Source organism: Sylvia atricapilla, chromosome 15 (genome assembly GCF_009819655.1).
Source record: "Sylvia atricapilla isolate bSylAtr1 chromosome 15, bSylAtr1.pri, whole genome shotgun sequence".
NCBI lineage: Eukaryota > Metazoa > Chordata > Aves > Passeriformes > Sylviidae > Sylvia > Sylvia atricapilla.
The window spans coordinates 359,801-381,927 of NC_089154.1; the positions used below are offsets into that span (position 1 = coordinate 359,801).

At 36.9% G+C, this 22,127-nt stretch overlaps 1 protein-coding gene across 1 annotated transcript in view; it reads left to right on the forward strand.

Annotated features, from left to right (window-relative positions):
* IQCK (IQ motif containing K) overlaps positions 1-22,127 on the forward strand; it is a 38,243-nt gene that overhangs the window by 9,512 nt on the left and 6,604 nt on the right. The window contains exons 4-7 of the mRNA XM_066330329.1: positions 827-879; positions 993-1,070; positions 9,984-10,068; positions 15,876-15,987. Of these exons, the coding sequence (XP_066186426.1) occupies positions 827-879; positions 993-1,070; positions 9,984-10,068; positions 15,876-15,987 (328 nt within the window). The remainder of the gene's footprint in view (positions 1-826; positions 880-992; positions 1,071-9,983; positions 10,069-15,875; positions 15,988-22,127) is intronic.

Genomic DNA, 22,127 nt, shown 5'->3' on the forward strand with positions numbered 1-22,127 from the left:
TCTGTCAAGATGGAAATTGGAGAGGAAATCCTTAAAAAAACCACAACGGATTTCCTAATCCATTCTGGCTTTATCAAAATTCAGATTCTGAATGGCTGGCTGTGGTACCGGCTGCATGAGTCCCTAAAGATAACCTGCTGCAAAACATTTTGCAAAATTCTCTTTGTTGGTTAAGATTGAGAACTGGGAGCAAAGGACACAAATGTTTTGCTGTGAAGCTCCAGGTTTTGAACTTTTTACCTGGTTCTCTGGAATGTCCATGGTTTCTGTGGCTGTGGACATGAAAGAGCCTTCCTTTGGTTTTGCCTTCCTTTCTGGACCGCCCAGCAGCTGATTTAGTCAGAGCAGCCATACAATACTTGCCTGTGTGTATTCACAACGTCGTCAAGCTGGTTTCATGCAGGAGGAAACAATATTCAGTCAGTGTTCCTTCTGTGTTTTGGAACAAATGAAGTGTTTTGAGTATGATAATAGAACTTTAAACAAAATGGCAAGGAATTTACAACAAATTTTCATGTATGAATGGGTTCTGTTAATGTCTTCACAATGGCATTGCCATTCAGAGCACCATTCAAAGATTTTTGTTCTAGATATACTGCAGCAAATATCAACATAATATATACAGAATTTTCTCACTCACAGTTTGTTTTGAAATCATTCCACAGAATTTTAAAATTTTGGCTGAGCCACTGACTGTTGGCAGTAGCAGGAAAGCGTAGACAGACTAATGTACTGTATATTTTATTTAATAAAAGCAGTCAATTTAACTTAAACGTATGATCAAGCCAAAGATAATAAATAATTTGAACGTATCTTCTATCTTTAGGGAAAAAGAACCCCATTTATTCCCTCTGATTTCCTCACTGAGTGGTTATACAAGTAAGTTAATCATGTTTTTTTCTGCTAAGTATATTCAGTGATTCCAAGGCACTAATTTGCAAATTGAATAGCTGAAATTTAAATTAATATGAGTTGTTTTTCTTTTTCTTTAGCAACAATCCAAAGAGGAAAGATGAGTCATTCACAGAATTTTTTTCCATTCCTTTTGTTAAGGACTGGCTTAAGGACCAGTAAGTTATTGCAGTACTCGGAATTATCTTTTCTCCTTTTATTTTTCTGCTCCTGCTGTCCCAAAAAAGTAATAGAGCCTCAGTGTGTTGCAGCTGCACCCTCAAAATGCCCTTTACTCTGTGCAACAAAGAACTGTGTGATAAATTCTAACTGGCTAGTGTATTACTTACAAGGTATTTTGTACCAGAATTGTTCACAGATAAATTAATTTTGAATTCCTAAACATTTTAATTGTGGAATGCAGGACATTTGAGTAGTCTGCTTGTATTGTGAACTTGTAGTTCATAAGGAATACTAAGTACCAAGGAGTAAAACAATGTTTTCAGTGCTGCTTCCTCCTAAGGAAATCTTCAAGAGTATAGTCAAGATGTAAGCAGCTACTTCGAAATACCTGTAACGATCCTTGGTGTCAGAATGCATTTCTGAAGACATTTATGACTTTGAGAAATAAGCACTTGTTTTTGGCAGCCTCAATCATACATTCCTTGTTATTTTTGTAGAACCAAGCAGCACAATAGTTTTGAAAGGAATGCTACTGTCCTTGAGACTGGATTTACTTTAAAATATAGCTGCTGTGTGAGAAAAGCAAAGGATTAGTCCACAGTGAGGGAATAAGAAACTGACAGAGGTCAGATTTTAAGGAAAATTTTCATTTTGAAAACTTAACTGGAATCTGGATTGGTAATTGGTGGAAACATAGATATTAATATATTTGTAGATATATTTATTTTTTGACATGATGGAAATTGAGCTTTTTTGAATTCTTGACCTGTGACACTTGAAACTTTGAAACACCAGTGCAGCAAGAGGAAAACTCCTTATCACAGGTCTTTATGGCAATTGTGTCAAAAGGGTTAACTTTGATTCCCTAAGAGATGTTCATGGTGGTCAGAGTTGTGCAGGACATTTCTGCAGTACCAGACCCCTTTGAAGTGACTCATTTCACCTCAACTCTGATACTTTCAGCCATGGTGCTATCCTGCCACTGCTGTTCAAACCTGCCTCTGGTTCTTGCCAACAACATGCTCGTTAAAGGCTGTGCTTTAGTGCTTTGTGAAGTGAGCAGGAGCTCTAGCCTGGCTGTTGTACCCGTTTCTCAAGCACAAACTGCCTTGGCCAGTGAGGCGGTTTTGTGAGGATTGATGTTTGTACCAAAGATAGAATCTCAAAGATAACAGTTTTACAAACGTTTCTCGTGGAGGTAAAGCTCAACAAAATGTTCCCTGCTCTCTCCTGTTCTTCACCCCAATCTGCTTGTAGGCACCTTAATATCACCTTGTCTGTTTGGTAGGGTGCTTGATTGTTCTAATCAGGGCCCTACTCTGAATTAGGACTCTCTCTGCCAAAATGTTCGAGGAGGGTGTGTACAGCTATTTAAAACAGATAATTTCTCCAATCTGCTTCACCTTGGAGACTGGCAAACCTGTGTATTGGCACAAACAAAGGATTTAAATGAAGAGCTCAGGGCAAGGTGAATAGAACAAATGATCTGGTAAGATAGAGAGGTGATGGCAGGAACTGCTTAAGTCAGCTTTGCCAACAAGAGAAATACTCTGTGGAATCACAGTCTGAATGACTCATAGCTTCTGTTAGTAGTGGTGCTCCTAAATAATGTAGTGACAGGTCCACAAGGACACTGGAGTGTCAGTGTCCTGCTTAAGTTGATACACTTCATCCTAAATCCTCTAAACAAGTAGGTCTTTAAAATAATAATTATTAAAATTATCATTAAATAACTGCTTTTGGTGAGCTTATCCTAAAATTACACATTTAAAAAATGCTGCATCTGAAGTAAATATTACTAGAGCAAAGTGAAAGGCTGCAATAATAATTAAGAATAAAAATAAGAGAATTTATTATTATGTCCTGGATATATCATAAATAGTTTATTATTATATCCTTCCAGCTATCTCACTTAAAATGTAATTGAATCTATGCTTTTTATGTCCTTTCCATTTCTATTTTTAAAGGAATTTTCAGTTTTTTTAACAGGATTAAGAATATATGAGACAATTTACTAAAAAGTGCTGGTCAAATTTTGATGGGAAACATCCTTATGGCAACTGTTTAGATGGGTTTATCAGCACCAAGCAGTCTTAATGCTTTAAAAAACCCCAACAAAACCCACCAAAACCAAAAACCCTAGAGGAATATTGTTTTTGTTGTATCAGAGATCCAGCCTTTTTTTTAATATATTCCATACTTGAATATTACTTTTTTGGCTCTCCTCCAGTGCCTCCAGTTTCTTCTTTGAGGCTCAATTTTTTTTTAAGAATAGTCAAAGCCACAGTCTTATGAGCTTCACTTTTTGTGAAGTGCGTTTCTAAATGGGGTGTTGCAGCCTGCTTTTCCCTAATAAGGAGACCTAAATGCTGCCCTGGTTTTCAGAATTTTAAATGCAAACCTTGTACCTTCAAAACCTAGTTATTGTAGGTGAAGGAGCTTGTAAAATTGGAATTTGTTGCCAGCTTTAGTGTAATAATTGCTGTGACATCTTAGTATAAGTACCTTGTCTTCCACTGAGCTCCGTATGTTACCAGAAGCACTGGCAAAATATTACATCTCTTGGGAATCTTCAATTCCCCAAGCAGATTTCCCAAGCAATAGAAGGAGCAGCTTCAGTGCTGACTGGAAATCTCCATATTACATGCCAGACATTTCTGTTGCCTTAAAGGACAAGCTGCACCTTTCAGAGGGCAGGAAAGTGGAGTTTGGACACAAACCCGGCACACGTTTGCTGGCACTTGCTGAGTTACAAACTGAGGTACCTGTTCCTCCATTCGAGGCTGCTGATAGAACCAAGTGAAGTAAATAAAATTAGAGCTGTGAATAGAGTTGTGTAATCCTATAAGTATGCTAATGAGCACCACGCTTGCCTTTTGTCAGCATTTTCCAATGGTGTTTCTGGTTGAACAGCACTGAAGCTCAGTTGCAAGTCACCAAGCTCTGTGCACTCAATCGGGGCCAGGGAAAGTCAGTGCTCTGATTATACTCTGATCCCTCTGAAATTTTACTCTTCTGGCATAGACAGTCTGAGTAACATGGCAGCATCATTTCCCAACCTGCTTTAGCATATTAATGGAAGAAATATGAAGAAACCCATAAAATACTGTTCCTGCGCTCTATAATAGTGATAGCACAAAAGCCTATCATGTAAATTTAATAATATGACAGCATTGTTCACCATAACCCTTGACCTTACATGTAGTGAGAGAGAGTGGTATACAGTATATGCACCTATGTTAGGAACAAGCATAAGTATTTCCTGGCTTTTGAAGTTCAGATAGAAAATAATTAATGAGATTTTTTAAAATCTGTATCTCCTCCTTTTTTATTAGAGATATTTACTTGCTACCCAGTTCAGAAGGACACATTTCCTGCTTTAATCTGTCTGTGTGTACCAAAACAGACACAGAGAAAATAACTTTATCATTGCTTTACTGAAGTACTGAAGTGGGCAGCTAAGATATAAACGATTACTAAATTTGGAGTCGTGGCTTTTTGCCACATATCTATATATACATATATACACATTGATTATTTTTTCCTCCCTCCCCCAGATATTTTAATTGGGTGAAGTCTGCTGGTCTCAGCTGCCTTTACGGTTGACTTCATTGTCAGCTCTCAGATGGCCAATAGGGGTAATTTTGCATGGGTGACTGATTTCTTTTCTTTCCATAATATGCCCAGTTCCTACAGGCTGTGATTTCTGCACACTGCCATATTTCATTGGTTTGTGTCTAAACCAGCCATGTTTGGAGCATGCTTGATTTGCCTTCTATTTTCTTTAACTTCCTTTAATAATTTGAGCTTTAAATAACATTTTATTGTAATAACAGAAAGTACATCAAATACATCTCCATGGATGTTATTCACTGTGTTTCCAAGTAAAAATTGTCATTCAGCTGTGGCAGAATTCAAGTTAACAAAGGTGAATTTTTTTATTAAAAAACTGTATGTTAAAAGACTGCAGAAATTTTCTGTGTAAAATATTTATATTTTGTAGTGGTGCTTTATGGAGTTGAAGGCTTTATGGCTGTAATATCTGATGCATTAAAAATGCTTTAATTTATGTAAAGGTTGTTAAAATGGCAATGAGAAAACTGAAACCTTATTAGTGCTTTTTGACATCTTCCTAATGTTCCTGTTGGAGCACTAAGGGGGGGTTCTTCATGTTTTCAGCATACGAGGTCTGACCTAAAGTACACAAACTTAGATAGAAACTTTCCCGTTGACATGAGTGGCCTTTGGAATAGGTCCATGTTTGGTTTCCTTCAGTCCAGGCCCACAAACACTCTCACAGACTACATAAATATTGGTCCTATGAGAGAGAAAGCTGAGGCAATGCTTTGTGACTTCCAAAATATGCAGCAAGTATGCAAGCACAGGAGAACTGAGTTGGAGCATTAAAATGGACATGTCCTCTCAAGGAGAGCGTGTTGAGGCAAGAAATCCACTGTGATTTTCACATAGAACTGAAGACAAAAGATTCTTGCTCTGCTATTTTTTGGCATGTTCTCATTACAAAGACTTGCTGTGCTTCCTCTAATTCCTCTGATATTCTTGTTACAAATCACCTGCTCTGCCTCAGTCTTCTGTTGATTACATGACTCTGCCTCTCCACTAAACAACTGTCCCATATTAGTTCTACACTATTTTGTCTTTTCTTCATTATAAATAGATAAGCAAGTATATAAATAATTGGTATGTGTTTAACAGTCGAATGCATATTATCGCTATGGTCACTTGGGTAACACTCAAATGTATTTACAACACTTTTTAATTCAATTCACTACTGATAGCAGAAAGGAACTTTTATTTGGACAAAAGAGTTCTAGTTAGCAGGAGTCACACTTTAGGGTGTCTGCTTGGTTGCAGTTCCTCTGTTAAGAAGTTTAAATTTACTTATTCCCATATTTACAATCCTTCAAAAATGTACTTTCAACATAATGCACTAAAATGTTTTCTTGTATATTGTGAAGGTGTTTTTTCTCAAATACTAATAATCTTACTCGAGTGCATTTAGATTGCTGCAAAAGAAAACTAGTGATTAGGAATTTTTTTCTGACTATGGAATTTTTCTGTTAGTACTGTAAATATTACAAAGAAAGGTCTCAGTTCACACTCTGTTTGACCTGTGAAAACGTTCCAGGGTATTTTTGTCAAGTGTCTGTGGGAATATTTCCCTGGAAAGCTGAGAGGTTCATGCAGTGCCTGTGTAATATTTGATCAATAGATGTAATTGATTTTAAATACCGGATTGGATGAATCAGTACTTCAGTGTCTGATTGCTTATGAACCACCATTTTCCTGCTTTTTGGGTAAATGACCTTAGCAGTATTTATAAGCACAGATTTTTGAGACATTTATTTTGAATCAAAACAATACCTTTTCATTATTGCACACTTTTGGAGATCTGGGTAGGCATGTAAAAAAGACATAAAGAGGGCAGCTGTTGCTGTAGTGTTTCTAGACTCTAAGAAATACTGCAAATATGAAAGATAACTACTTTGAGAAATTTCCTGCAGATTTTTTTTTTTTGGTTATTCAGACCAGCATGTGATTTTTTTTGAGCATTTCCCAAAACAAAGACTTTCTCAGAATCCTTTTTTAAAGAGCTATGCAGATCACCAGAGTCATTTACTTGCGTGTTTTCTATTTACTCCTATTCTGTGGTCTGTTCTTCTGGCTTAGGAGCTTTTCAGTGACTCTGTCATTGCCTGTGTTCATACATGATCTAAATACTCAAGAATAATAACCATCACAGTCAACTAAAGGTGAAGTGAATGTGGCTGTGGCTGTTGTATTGATACTTAAGAGGCCTCATGCTTTTTGTTAGAGTTGCTTCAAAATTTCTAGAGATTTCTAAAAGCAGAGAGAAAGCCAGGCTGTTCTGTGACTGCACCTGCAGATTCCACTCTCACCTGCACAGCAGGAGCCCCAGGCTGCTCTCTGCAGGTTCTTGGCTCTGAGGCTGCTGATTAAATGTGAGGGTTGGCTGCTGCTGTTAGGGAGGATATTGGAATACGAAGAGCCGTTACAAAACCCTGGATTATATACACTGAAAATTTTCTTGATTAATTTTTTCTTATATTTTGTTTCCAAGGAATTGGGAATGTGAAGACAATCAGAGTTTCTGGGCATTACTGTTTGTAAATACTGCCTGAATTCAGTGCCCATCACTATGACTATGAACCCCCAGAGATTATTTTGTCTGTTTTGGAGACAAGATAATGGAGGGACTCTTTTCCTCCCTTTTTCAGAATTCATTGGGAATCCCATTTTCTGTCCATGAGGAAATCAGATACATGTCTTCATTAAGAACCTTCTTTTTCAAGGCCTTGTACATTTATTTAATGTACAAGGCAGTTTTGTATCTTCTGGGTGTGAAATTCCACTTGCATAATGTCATACAAGTATTGAATATCTCACAGAATCAAGATCTGTACAAGTTTGCTCAGAAAGCAAGAAATATTTTTCTGGAATGTAACTTTGATCAGTGTCTGCTTTATGCAGATCTTGTAAAACAAAATAGTTCAGAAAAAGAATTTTTCTGATTCTCTTTTACGGGTGCAACTTATGTTAAACAGTATATGTATATCTAAATAGAGATCACTGTTTCGTATGTGGGCTTTTAAGATCGTCCATAATCAAGGACTAAATAAGCAGAATGTAGTTAGGGTACATTGTAGTGTCAGTTTGCATCTTGGAGGCATACAGCTGTCTTCTGCCGCAAATGGCAGACTCCTCTTGCCTTTGTTCACGGCTGAGGGGTGATTGCCTCTGCTCAGATTCTATTTTTATTTGACCTGCAGACAGTTGTATATATTCTCCATTTATTCCCTTAGACCAAGCTGGACCTGGCATGACTTCTGGTCTTGAAAGCTGTGCCATTGAAAGGATTGATATCTGCCAGTGACTGTCATACTAAAAATTAAATCCTATTTTTGCTTGATTTTTTACATTGCTTTCTCAGTTTTAGTGTTGGATTGTTAAAAGCTAGACATTTTTATAATTTGGAAATGAAAGCAAAGAAATGCTGGAGTTGACCTTGCAGGCTCGGAGAAATCTCTAGTTATTCTTTGGAGATGTACTTATTCTTAGAGAAAGTTCAGTGTCTTTGATATAACTGCTGTAAAATATGTAGGTCTTCCTGTGATTTTCCCTAAGTTTCTGGTTTTCAAAAAGATCTAAAATAGAACAGAGGATGAAAGCCTATCAGGGAAACCAGCACAGTCCAACTTCAGATTTTTAAGTCTGATTATAAGAAGCTGTTATCTCAGGAAGCCTTGCTTGTCCAGCACTTATGATTTCCCCTGAGCAGGAGAAATGCTAATTAGTGTTCACAGAGCTAAGACGGTTTAGCCCGATGGAGAGGCTGCTTTTTATTTTTGCCTTATTTCAGCTTTTCCAAACAGACCAAGGTTTTACTTCACATTTAAATAAATGTAGGCCAAAACCCAGCTGTCATGATGATGAGGCCAATTTAGCTGAGTACACAGACTAAAACGGTGGAGTCAGTGTAGCACTAGATAAGAGGTGAGGCTTTTCCAAGTTGAAATGCTCCTGCAGTGAAGACAAGCCCTGAGAGAAAGACATCAGAGAGCACAGGAAACTTACTAGAGCAGAGACTAATATGAATGAAATTAAGTGAAAGGAAAATGGAAGCTGTCAAGCCTCCTAGCTTGGGCTGTAATATGCCATAAATAAATTTCCAAAGGATATTGCAGCATTTTAGCCAGAACATGTAAGACTGCATAAATAAATAGCTTGTTATTGATGGGCTTTGCAGTGTACGTGTCTGTATAATATAAATGCTGTAGATGATGTTCCTGCATGGGCTGTGTGTGTCTGTAGGTGGGTCCTGCATCCGAATTCATCATGTTGTGTTCTTCCAGGTCAAGGCTGTGTTTGGTCTGTTCCCCATGCAGGGAGAGTGGCTCTTGGCAGCCATTCTAATGCTGTGCTAAGGCTTCTCTTTAGAACTGGTATTTTTATGAGCTGCAGTGTTATTACCCTGTAGTTCATTGGCTGCAAATTACTTATAAAAGACAATTTCTTATAAAAGGCAGTGTAGGAACAAATTTTATTCTGTCCTTTCCAGTGGATGATTTTTTTATCATTGTGTCTGAGAAATAAATCAGCACCCCATAGAAAATGGCTTTTCAGGAGCAAGGTTTGATATAGTCATTAGAGATTTTGCTAATGATGGCTGAATTTAATTACTAGCCCGTTCCCTTTAAAATTGGTGGCAACAGAATCGCCAAATGTGCTTTCAAACTACCATATATTTTGGCTGAAATTGGTTGAGTTCACAAACGTATTACATTCTTATATCACCAGAAGAAAGTGTATATGGTATCAAAAGTAAAATTTCAGCATTTTAAGAACTTGTTCAGACATTACTTAACATGGATTCATGCTATGCAGATATGATAAACATTATTTTTCAGCATGTTTTAAATTAAAGTGCCACCATAATGTAAATGAATGTACTAAGATAGGTTTATATTCTGTGTATTTCATGTAATAAACATCTACAGAAGGTTTTTAATTGTTGCACACACACTAAAACCTTCCCTGCTTTACAAATGGCAGACTGCTTCCCTTGCCCACCTCCCACTGCCACCTCAAACCTTTCCATAATAGGGGGAATTTGAAATACATGCAGAAGAATAAGAAAGATGATTGTGCTTGATGTGCCAGTTGAATATTATTGTTTAAAGAAGAAATTATTGTAGTCTATATAACTATATTTGTAAAAGAAATATTCTTTGTGCATTTTGTTTTCAAGGCAATAAGAAATTGTGTCTTTCAGGCTCCTGAACGTTTCTCTTTTTAATAAAATAGACTGTTAGGGAAGAAAGTGTTTTACATTTATGAGCTGTCTGTTTAAACTTTTTTTTTTTAAGTCCTAGACCACCAATTCCTCTATCTCTGCTTCTATCAGAAGAAGAAGCAAGCATACTAATTCAGTCCTTCTGGAGAGGTTATCGGGTAAGAGTAATCTATAATTATTTTGCTTGATGTTGAATACTTGTAGGACTGTGAAGGCCCCGGGGAAAATCCTTACATAAATTTTAAGTAGGGGATACTATAAATAGCTGCTGAGACCCCTATGGTTCATTGGCTTTGGATGTTGCTCTGCCTTATGCATAGTGACTACAATTTTTTCACAGGCATTTATGCTGATGTAAACTCACTGTTTTCCACAACAACAAAAAATCTACAGAAATTCGATTTCCCAAAGTCAATTAACACTGAACAATTTTCTTTCTTTAATTGCAAGTTGCTTTGGGTAGTTCTCAAGGATGGAGTGTTTAGTGGAGCTTCATGCAGGGATATGTGAGCGTGGAGATGTACTAGGAGGATTGGTGAGGTCTGTTGAGAAATAAAAGCACACAGAAAGAAAGGACAGGAATTGACACCAAGAATGAGACAGGAGATTTATGAGAGGCACAAAGGCTGTTACTCAAGGAAAAAGGAAACAAAATGACAAGCAGATGTTGTAAGGCATACTAGTAACACAGCACTAATGCCATTCCCAGTTTAAGGGGGAAAAGCAAGGTGCATAAAAGAAATACAAAGAAATTGTCCAATGCTATTATTTTGGAGGGTAACAGCCATGCTAGCCCTAGGATACTAAATAAATTATTTTGAAAATCCTGAACAAGTTCTGTCAAATACATTTTTTAAAAGCCCTAATACCTTCACACCTCAGGAAGAAATGGACTTGAAATTCAGGTGACTTTGGTAATGAAGAAATGTCTTTGACTTCCTTTATCAAAACTTAAGCTTCTAAGTAGCCTCCAGATATAGTAGCAATTTTGTTGTGATGGACAGGGAGACATCTCAGGATGTCAGGTGTTCGTCAATTAACAATCAGTATAAAACACTCTGTTGAGTTCTCTACTATTTTTAACAAGCATGAATATATAAGTAGCTCCTATAATGTGCTGTGCAGCCAAAGACAGTGAAGTACCTTGAAATGTTCTTCTTGACTGATGGATTTTTGCGACTCTTTCTGCTTGTTTGTTTTCCTTTATTTTTCTTTTTTTAAACAGGGACAGCCTTGACACTAACATTAATTAGCACTGACAGTATCCCTGCAGGCATCCTTACAGTGGAGGCAACCATTATCCAATAACAGTTATGTTTGCTGAACACTGCAAGGTTGCTCAGATATCTTCTGTTTTTCTGCAGGCTTGTGAAGGGCACAATCCTTCCTTGTATAGATGAACTTCAGGATTTTCACACTGGTATTTATCATTCTAAACCAATTCCCAGAAATGAGAGAGAAACACTAGCTATAAAAGGCAGGAGACATAAAAAATAATTCAGGCTATAAAAGTAGCTCTAAATGTTTTACCTTATTCGAGGTGAAAGAATATGGAGTTTTAGAAATTAAAAATTGCAATCAGAATATAAAATAAAAATCATTAGTAACAGATTACTACACAGTGCAATGTGTTATCCTTGGGCTTGCAGATTAAGAGAATACTAAGCTGAAATGGGATTTCATCACATTAATGATAAGTATGTTATGAAAAATTACCAAAGAATTCAGATTATTTGCTTCTAAAATAAATAGCTCAATCAGCTAATGCTGATTTAGTGTTCATGCTGATAATATACTTAATATACTTGATATACTTATACTTGAATACTTAAAACTAATGTCTTTTTGTATTCTAAAGATATTACTGCGTCAAAATTTTAAATTATTTTCTGAAGGTTTTCATTAAACCTTGTTTTATAATTGAGAGGATTTAGAATTTTGAAATACTGCTCATGAAATAAAAATTTGCACACTGTGATAACAGTGGATAATTAAACATGAGCACAGAGATATGTGACGCTGTGATGGAGAAACAGGGTACTTCATCTTTGGTCTTAGACACATCTTCTATGGACTCAGACTATTTTTTGAGGTATTTTGTTGACCATATTGATTTAGGCAGTAGAGTTTATCTAGGTATATAATTGACTGAACATCATGTTCTTCTCTTCATCCTTCACTTGTTTCTGGTACCTCCAGCTGTTTGAGCATGCCAGTATCAAAAACACATGGCAAAAAATGCAAAAAAGGATCAGGCAGTAAAGATTTTTCTATGTAGAGGGGGAAAAGAAGCTATATGTACAGAATCTTGAGAACTCTGATGCATGATCAAATCAGTAAATGCATCCTTATCTGCAGCACATTTCAGATAAACACCTGTTTAATTGTTGTAGTAATAATTAATGGCTGCCATCAACCAAGCCCTTGCTACAATCTTTCATGCAAAAACGTTGATGGGCATTCTGACAATTATTTCATGTTTAATCAAGAACTGAATTCCAGAACAAATAGCAGTGGAAAATACAACTGCTGAGTTCTCTGAAGAGATCACAGACAAGAAGACAACATCTTGAGAGGCCAGGAGGAGCACTCAAGTAACACTTGAGACAGTTCTGTCATCAAAATTCTTCCTTTTCACTTTACACCATCCTTTTTTATTGAGGTTCCATTCATCAGTCACGGGCCAAGGCAGTACTCAGCTAGGTGGCAATTTCCCAGGCACTTTCCGACACAAGATGATATATTCCTTCACTCCTCTACGCAGAATCTTTGCTTAGTGCCATTTTTTATGGAGTCTTTTTAATCTCTAAAATTTGCGTAGCTATTCGAGACTAACAGAAATTTTTCAATAATAGAATTTCCTCTGATGTCTGTGGGTAAACCTTTTGTGTTATCCTTATCTGTTTGCGCTGGCACTCCCTGTTCTCACCTAGCACTGAAGGCATGGGGGTTTTGACTAAATCTTGTAATGTCTTAGAGTTGAAATTGGACAGCATTATGTAAATATTCAGTGCACTCACGTCCCTTGAGCAAAAGTTGAAGATATAAATGCTTCAGTTTTGCTTTGTATCCTGCAAAGTGGTGTTGTGCTTTTGCTAGCAGAGTTTATATTGCTGTCCGATAAGCTGTGGCTACCAGCAAAGGCTTAGACCCAGAAGGTGACACAAATATTCACTGTTACTTACTGCAAGTGTAGGAGTGAACTCTCCCTTCAAAGCTAAAAGCCCTCCAGGGCTTTAGGCAGTGCTGGTCTGCAGGAGAGACATGTCAGTTGTTTGGACAAGATTCTTGACTCTTTATTTGCCTGGAGATTTTGCTGCTGAGTCATGGCTTTTTCATCATGCTAGCATTGCACTCTGGTTCAAAACAGAAGAACTTTCTAAGGAATTATCAATATGCTAAACGACATTATAGCTATGCTAAACTGTAATCTATTAAGCATATTTGAAACTTTTTAATGTATTTTGTTACATTGCTGTCGCATTTTACTGCAGGTGGCATATCTGTGTTCTTTTTTCCTTTATTTGGTCACTTCTAAAAAGACACTTTGTTCTGGGAGCTCATTTTACTATTTCGTTTAATGCTGACTTGTGAGTATTTGAGTATCTGACTCTGCCTTTATCTCAGAACTCTGTATTTCATTGTATTTCACTGCACTGTCACTGTGTTATTTGCTTAGGGAGACTAAACAGAATCTACTATACCTGCCTTCTATCTTTTAACTGTTAAGAATTATTGTCTTTATCTTCAATATGCAGAGACAACCATGGCCGTGGCATGGGCCAAAATACAGGTCTGACACAGCTGAAGTTGTAAATGGACACATCATGTTTTCAGAAATTTTATATTTAGATATAGAGGTAGTAATTTCTCTATCTCCCTGCCTCTTGCACTTCTGTCATTTATATGCTTGTGTCCCATAAGCATTTCCTTAACTCTTTCCTGTGCAAACAGACTCCATGTAATAAGGAATTATTTGGCTTGTAAAAGCATACATGGCAGCATAAAAGGAAAAATCTCTTGCAAGCCTAAAGAAATTATCCTGTGTTTGGATTTTTGGATTTTATTTTATTTTTGCAAATATTTGATGGATTTAATAGAAAATTATCTCTCTCTTTTTTTTTTTTTTTTTTTTGTATAGCGGAAGATGTCACTAGAAGCTGTAGCTTCTTTAATTTTTAAAAATTAATGGCAATCATGTAAGAAGTCCTTATAACTTTTATAGAATATACAGAACTATTTCAGTATAATGGAATATTATTGGAGGTCTAAGATGTATCTGATCTCAAGTCACTGAGCCAAAGTCTTGGCTGTTTTTATTGATCAAGAAACCTTGTATTGTATTTCTGCCCTGCCAGTGCACTGCCTGAAACATAGCAAGGTATCTTCTCCTAAGTGGATTGCAAAGTGCTATGGGAGTTCAGCTACTGTTTATTACATTCTTAGTTGCAGCACAGAGGAGAAATCTTGGAAGGAAAGAATACTTTTGATAAATAATTTATACTGTTTTCTTTAAGGTTTTGGGTTTTTTTATAACTAGTGGAAAACTAAGTTGTGCTCTTTTGCTCTGTATGTGTCTTAGCAAAGTGGGAGAAAAGCAGAGTGTAATAGAGAAGAGCATATAATAGAGTTCAAGTCACAGAGCAAACTCTTCACCATATCCTATAAGAATACAATAAATACAATTTTATTTAGACATTTTCTAGGGAGTTAAGTGGTTACCTTCCTGCAAGAAAAATGTCTCCAGGAGAAACTGGGCTTATTGCTGCTTGTTTCTCTCATGTTGTTCCCTCTCAGACTGAATGACTAGGACATTGAATCTTAGAATCATGGAATGGTTTGGCTTGGAAGGGACCTTAAAGATCATCCAGTTCCAACCTTGCTCCCATGGGCAGGGACACCTTCCTCCAGAGCAGGTTGCTCAGAGCCCCATCGAGCCTGGCCTTGGACACTGCCAGGGACAGGGCAGCCAAGCCTCTCTAAATGCACTCCTGAAACATAATGACATTTTTATATGTAACATTTAGGGAAAAAACTCCAAACCCCAGGAACTGCATTTGTAAAATAATTCTGTTACAATTTGAGTATGACTCTAAGAGAAAAATCACCAGTGTAGGGTAATACTGGCATGTCCCTTTCCACTGTTGTTCAGGACAGTATCTCACTGGAGGTAGTAATTGTATGAATGCCAACAATGGGCAACACGCTGGTAATTAATCAAATCCTGCTTACAAGTGTAAGTAGCAGAGTGGTAAAAGCTGTTGATGCAGAGCTAGTTCAGTTCTATGTTAGTAGGAGCTACACCAGTACAAAAACAATACTAGAAAAAATCAACTTACATCTAAATGAAATCAAGGCCTTTGACTGTATTTCTTTTCTGGAAGCAGAATTATGCCTTTCATGGGGTGATTGACAAAGAATAGATATCATGTAATGCAGTCCATTTACTTTAAATAACAGATTAATGGCTCTCCTGTTGGTGAAAATTGTGTGGGTGGGATTGCCAGTCAGCCTATTTGCAGCTGGTGGCAGGTGTGAATCAGGTTGATGGAATAAATTTTCTTCTCTATGACCCTTCAGCCTCATCATCTGCTTTGTTATTTTGGTCAGTGTTATGCTTTTCTAAAGGCACTAATACCCTTCAGCATAAGGCATTAGATTTTAATTAAATCAAAGAGTTAGTATCTCACTGCAGTCTCAATCTCAGGAGTAATCTTCATAATCAAAGTGATCCCCTAATAGACATATTTACATTTTCAACTGGATTTTTCAATTATGTGGATTTTATTTCTGTGTAAGCTGAAAACTGTAAACCTCTGGGATTTTGCTTTTACCTCACAGCCAGCAAAGAGGATGGCTGTCACATATTTTCCCAGCCACAGCCTTGTGAAAAAAATTGTATCCTCATCCTGAGTAACACAAAGGCATATAATTTTAGTTTTCCTTTCTGATTCCACTGTCCCAGGTTCGTTGTGATAGTGAAATCCAAGAGCTCCGTCAGTGGCAAAAGAAGCTCAGGGACGAGCGGCACATTACTGAGGTAGTGAAAAGATTCTGGACCAAACAGGAAGCTAAAGGTAAATTATTTCAGTTATGGGGTGTTTTGATTGATTGGTTGGTTTGCTTGTTTTTACATTTTGTTGAATTTTTATACTTTGAGTTGTATTAAAAAATAGGCCACACAGTAGGACACTAATCCCAAGAGAGAAGGTAATGGCTGGTGGAAATGCTTTGGCTGTTTCTTTACAGTCAATACTTATTCTACCTGAGTTGCACGTGTGCTGAAAGTGGTAACGAAAAATACAATCCAGGGCCTAAATTCAATAGCTTCAGAAAACGGTGACAGTTTGCTGGCACAGTGTTTCCTAGGGCAGGATTAGACACCTACCAGCTACTCAACATGTAGAGCTGATTTTTACCAGATGGGTTGTAGTACAATTTTTCTGAACTGTGGGATTTCTGGTAAATATTCTATTGGCACTTTGCTGTAGTTATTTACTGCAGAACTTGGCCTGTACAGATCTAAAAAAAAAAAAAAAAAGAAAAGAAAAGAAACCCAAACAACCTAAAAAATTGCCAAGGGAAATATGGCCAGATTCCTTCAAGAACTGGCACTGTAATGTGTTATTTTTTTTCCCTGTTTGTGGACAAGGCTGTACTGACAGGGCCAAGTTACCATTCACTTAAGCACACAAATTATGATTATTTGCCCAGCCTCTTTGTCTGTTAATGCAGGATTCACTGGCTACTCAAGCAGTCTGCATTTTCCCAGCTGTCTGTCGGCTGGCTCAACCCTGATCCCTGCAGGGAAGTGACCTCCACACCCATGGCAGGAGCTCAGGTGCGAGGTCGTTCATTGTGATGTTCAGGTGTTGAAGAGAGGGAAGATGATGTAGCAGTCAGCCCTGTGTGTCCTCTAGTCTGATGGCACTGTCACAGGTGTGCTCTCAGATGGCCAACCTTTGCCCTGGACTACAGGAGAGGGATAATTTTTTGTGATAGGCATTTGTTACAAGGGCTGTGTAGATTCTCTTAACATTTATTTATATTTATGTTGCAGTTTTAATCTATGAAATATCAGGTTTAATTTACCAATCCTTGAAATTGCCCAAGGGATATTTTATAGCTGAAAATAATAAATTCCGAGGAACAAAATCATACATCACAACAAGGGGAAATCTGTGTTTATATATATGTGTGTATATATGGGGATTTAAGATGCAGTAAGGGAAGTAGAATTCTTGGGTTTAGTAGCTTAGACCTAGAAGATTAAATCCTGTACTAACAATGCACAAAAATGACGAAAAGATAAAAGTTGTCTTCCAGCAGACTTGGCTGACATAGAAAGAAAATTTTGGCAGAGAAACTGAAATTTTCTTCAAGTGGGATTTCATAGCCTCTCTACTACAGTTTATTGTGGGTTGACTTGGTAAAAAAAATGTAGGCATCTTTTCCTTTTAAAAGAAAACACAGATATCTCTGGGTTTAAGTATCTGAAAACAGTAATTTCAAATTTCCTATCATAAAATTATTCTCATTGTAAATTTAAACCATAAAAGATTAATTTTTCTCTTTGTAATATATGGTTAATTCTGTCAGTGTTAATTGTTGGAAAATTGCATTCCTGGAGATAATGAAAGAGGTTGACCTTTCAGGCTTGCTAATGCCTTTTAAGTGATTGCAATTTAATGTTTGTGGCTTGGACTCTGGTTTCAATTTGTTAATATTTTTATCATCAAGGCATGTTTTTTCACACATTCCATTGTCCATGATACGAGTAAAAGTTAGAGATGCATGTTTCCTACTCCAAGGAAAGAAACCTATACATTCACAACACACCAATGTGAAAAGATATAAACATGATATTAGATGATTACCCAGTCAGTGTTTGCAGTCTTCATGCATGTAGTCTTAAAGGTGAAAATTACAAGTCCATTTTCAGAGGACAAGGTGAACCCATTCTCAAAATGCTGCAACAAAGCAAAATAGGGGCTAAAGGTGGACTATGTAATTTGACAGTTGAATTGATTAAAAAACTCCTGTGCCTGAAGAAATTTAATCTTTCTATAAACTATACTTAAGTTGTTTTGGAGACTTATGTATTGATAAGACTTTCTTTGCCAATTGTTTCAAGAGGAAAAACAAATTTCCTGTTAATCACTCTCACAGAGCTTTCCTGTCATCAAATCATTTATTTTAGGACTCTAGGACACATAGCTGTTTTACCACTTCAAATAAAGCTGCAAAGTTGCCCCTTTTCTTTTTTTTTTTCTTAAACCAGTATAAGTTTATATTGCTTATATCAGCTTTCACTATTACCACACTGTTTCTGTAATTTCTTCACTGAGCTCTGCTAAGTTAATTTAAGAGTATCCACACATCAAATAGCCTTGGGGCCCAGACAGATGGCTTTTGGAAACAGCTGGACTAGTTTGAGAAGTTACTGTCCAGGGGTTTTCATTATCAATCTCAGCTGTGATGCCATAACTCATTGTGTTAGTGCTCCAGCTGCTCTTTTTTCTGCTGTTATTATCCTGCTGTTTATTAGTGTCCTTAAACCCTATTTCATTGTAAAGGTTACTTTAACTGCTTTTACCAGTGATTCCATCCAAGCCAGCTGACCTCATGCTGAAGGGGATTGTGAACACTCACACAATCATGAATGGCATAACACAACTACTTTCTAACCTTGTCTTTCTAAGCATTTGGTTTAACTGAATTAATTAATTCAGTTTCAATTAATTTCCTTTAATTAAATCACTGAACTCCTTGCATCAAGCAGACAAAGCATTTATTGTTACTAAAAACTCAGATCTCACAAATAAAGCACTAAGATTCATGGTCAAAGATAAAAAGAATAACATTTTTAAGTAGATACAGTATTTTATTGCGAAGTTAACCACATTAGGAAAAATAATGAAGGATCTCTTTAATTTGTATATAACTAACTCTGTTTATTAGATGCTGTAAACAGTGTTGAATCTAACTGTAGGGGATGAATGGTGAACTGCCAAATAGCTTTTAGAAAATGATGACTCGAGCAGTAATGTGATTCTATTGACACTACTAGAAAGATCAGCATCCCTTCCATGGAAATATCAGCCAAAGACTCAGTTAATGTGAGCTAACAGGCAGAGTCTGCTTTGTTGGGATTTTCAGCACAATGAAACCTTACTGCAAGGGTATGTTCTAGGTAAAAACATCCTTTTCTGGAAAGGTGTTTGTGTATGATACTTCAGAAAAAGGATAGTAAGACATTAGAAATGTAAACTGATTGTAATTAACAAAACCAAAAATAATTATTCATTTATTTTCCGAGTTTCAGAAAGTGTGTTAAGATATGTCCATTAATTTTAAAACAAGCAATTGAGGTTTTATTAGCACTACACCAGAACAAAGTAGTTCTGGAGGCTCCTTTCTTTTTCCAGTAGAGCTCAAAAGCCTTTTTTAAATGGAGTGATCCAGCAACTCACGAGTTCCCCGTTTGAAAGGCAGCCCAGTGCTCCGGGGCCAGGGCTGCTGCCATCCTCCCTCCCTGGGCAGGGACACTGGTGGCTTCCACAGGGAAGGCTCCTGTGCTCTGCTCTGCCCATCAGCCTGAGAAACTGTAATGACACAGTCCTTCCATCCACAGCGAGGGAACCGGTGCACCACTGATCCAGGGAGGGAGAAAAGGCCCTGTGTGGTGGCCACTCGGGGTCAGAGCGCTGCTGTGCCCTGGGAAGGCACGACCACACGGTCAGTGTGATTTGGGGCAGGGCTCTGGTGGTGCCTCCTGCCAACTCTGCTTCGTTCACTCCCTGCTCCCACAGCATGTAAACTCCTCCACTTCTTCCTGTGGAACTCTTTAGTCTTCCCTCAGTCCATCTTTTATACTCATCCTTATTAGTTTTACAAAATGCTCTAGGATAGAAAGTGTGAAAAACTGCAGGAAAATTACTTAATGCATTAACAGCACCTTGCGGGACTGTTGACCTCCCTTAATGCACATGCTGGCAAAATTTCTTTTTGAGTGCAAAGAAAAAAGTGTGTTTCTTTCAGCATATGTCTAGGACCATAAAGCTACAGCATTCTTGGCTGACATTTTATTTGCTGTACTGCTCCACTGCTGTGTAAAATTACATTCCCCAAAATGATCTATAATTAAGGTATGACAGTCCTTACTCTGAACAATTTCATGAAAATGTAGAGATAAACACAACACTTAAGACTCAGTTTAGTGGCTCACAGCTTTAGACTTGGAGGGAAAAAGAATTTTCTCTAATAAAGCACAGCTGATGGGATAAGTTTGTTCCAGAATTTTTTGCAGAATTAAAAAATTGTTTGCTTTCTACAGAAAATACACTTCTTTAAAACTCAGCCTCTAGAGAATGTGAGTGAATAGCAGATTGTGGTTCTGAGAACTGTTTTGTGCAGATTTAGTACTCATAGGACAGTACGCATAGGACAGCATAGGAAATAAAAAAAGTGTCTGTCCTACAATGAAAGGAATTTGAAAAATATTTAAACCTTTTAATGAAAATACCAAAATCTTCATTAATCTCCTATGTGACCAAAACACTTTGTTGCAATGGTTACTTCTCTGCTGTTAGATAGAACATTGCTGCTGTTACACAAACAGTACTTTCAGCTATGTTATGTCCAAGGGGACTTTTTACTTGCTCTGCTTATCTGCATAAAATTTGTAAAATTTCAGTTTGAAAAATCAGTATTCTTAGGTAAAATATTAAAATAAAGAAATATTCCTGGGTTTATGAAAATAACAATTGTGACTGTATTAGCTGGCAGGTCTTATAAATCGACAACAGCCTGGCCTTTGCAAAGCACTTGTGTAACAGAGGAGGCACAGTGTGTGGAGAATGTAGTTAAATCAAAATAAGACAGCAAGTAATCTTCACAGCAGGTGAGGGGGTGATTTCCAGATACAGGAGGGAATATTATTTTACGTTCCATTCAATTTTCAAGCTGTATTTTTCCTTTGGCAGTAGAAGTTATTACTTACCTATCTGGAGAGATTTTAATGGCAATAATCTTTTCCCTTGGGAAGATGCATCCAGGAATATTCTGAAGAACTCAAAATGGAGAGGTTCTGGCAAATCCTTGCAAATATGACTGAGATACAATAGAACAGGCTGCATATTTATGGTGCTAGAGTAGGAACAGGTACACAGTGTCAAGAAGCAAAGAAATGCAGTAACTCACTCCTTATATAGCTGTGATGTCTGCACCTGAATGATGAGGAAGGATTCAAAAGAAGTTAAGCTGAACAGGGGAAGTCTAGTCTGCATCCTTTTGAAGGATGCCTGTATGCAATCATATCACATCAAAGCAAAATTAATTGGAGATGAGGAAAATGTTAAACTCAGAACCTAGAAAAGAAATGGCTACACTGTGAAACTTCTTTAAATTCATTCCATAAACATCCTTATTATTTGGGCTATAAATGAAGTTATAACCACATGCATGTTTGTAGGATTGAGTCGTTTCCCAAAGAAAATATTAAAACAAGGATATATTTATGAACGGGAAATCTTACACTTGGCTTAAGAAAATATTTAAAGTTACTGCAGGTAATAATGTTGGATTAGGAAAAGGCATAGTCTGAATAGCTAACAGATTTCTTAAAGACTGCGTCCGTGTGGTTTATTTAGGAAAATTCAGCCCTGTAAAATATAAGGAATTAATCAGTTTTATGTGAGAGTTTTTTCTTTTCCCCTGCCACTTTCACCAAGGGTGGTTGAAATAATTGAGGAAGATTTTAAACAAAATAATTTGTTTCTAATTTCATCTGCCCTCCTTTTACTGCAGCTGTAATTCTTTAATTAATCTCATAATGGAATTCTTGTAAGTAATGACCTCATCAGATTCTGTGGTTTTAGACTTTATATCTTTTATATGATATAACAGATTTATATACACACACATATATATTAAGATCTTATATGTTGAATGTATTTTTTCTAATAATTTGGTTTCAAACTAAACTTTAGAAACAGGTTAAAAGTGAAAGGCTACTTACTGTCACTAGGACACTGCACTTGAAAGAATTTCACTCTCCGTTCTTTTTTTAAAACATGACTATTTACAGGTATTTGGTTTTTTCTTTCTGAAATCAAAAGTGCTGCAGTCAAAATGGTTTAAAATGGGGGCATATATATGATTGCTTGCAATTTAAAAGCATTTGTATAAAATTTGACTTGAACAGAAGAAGACCATA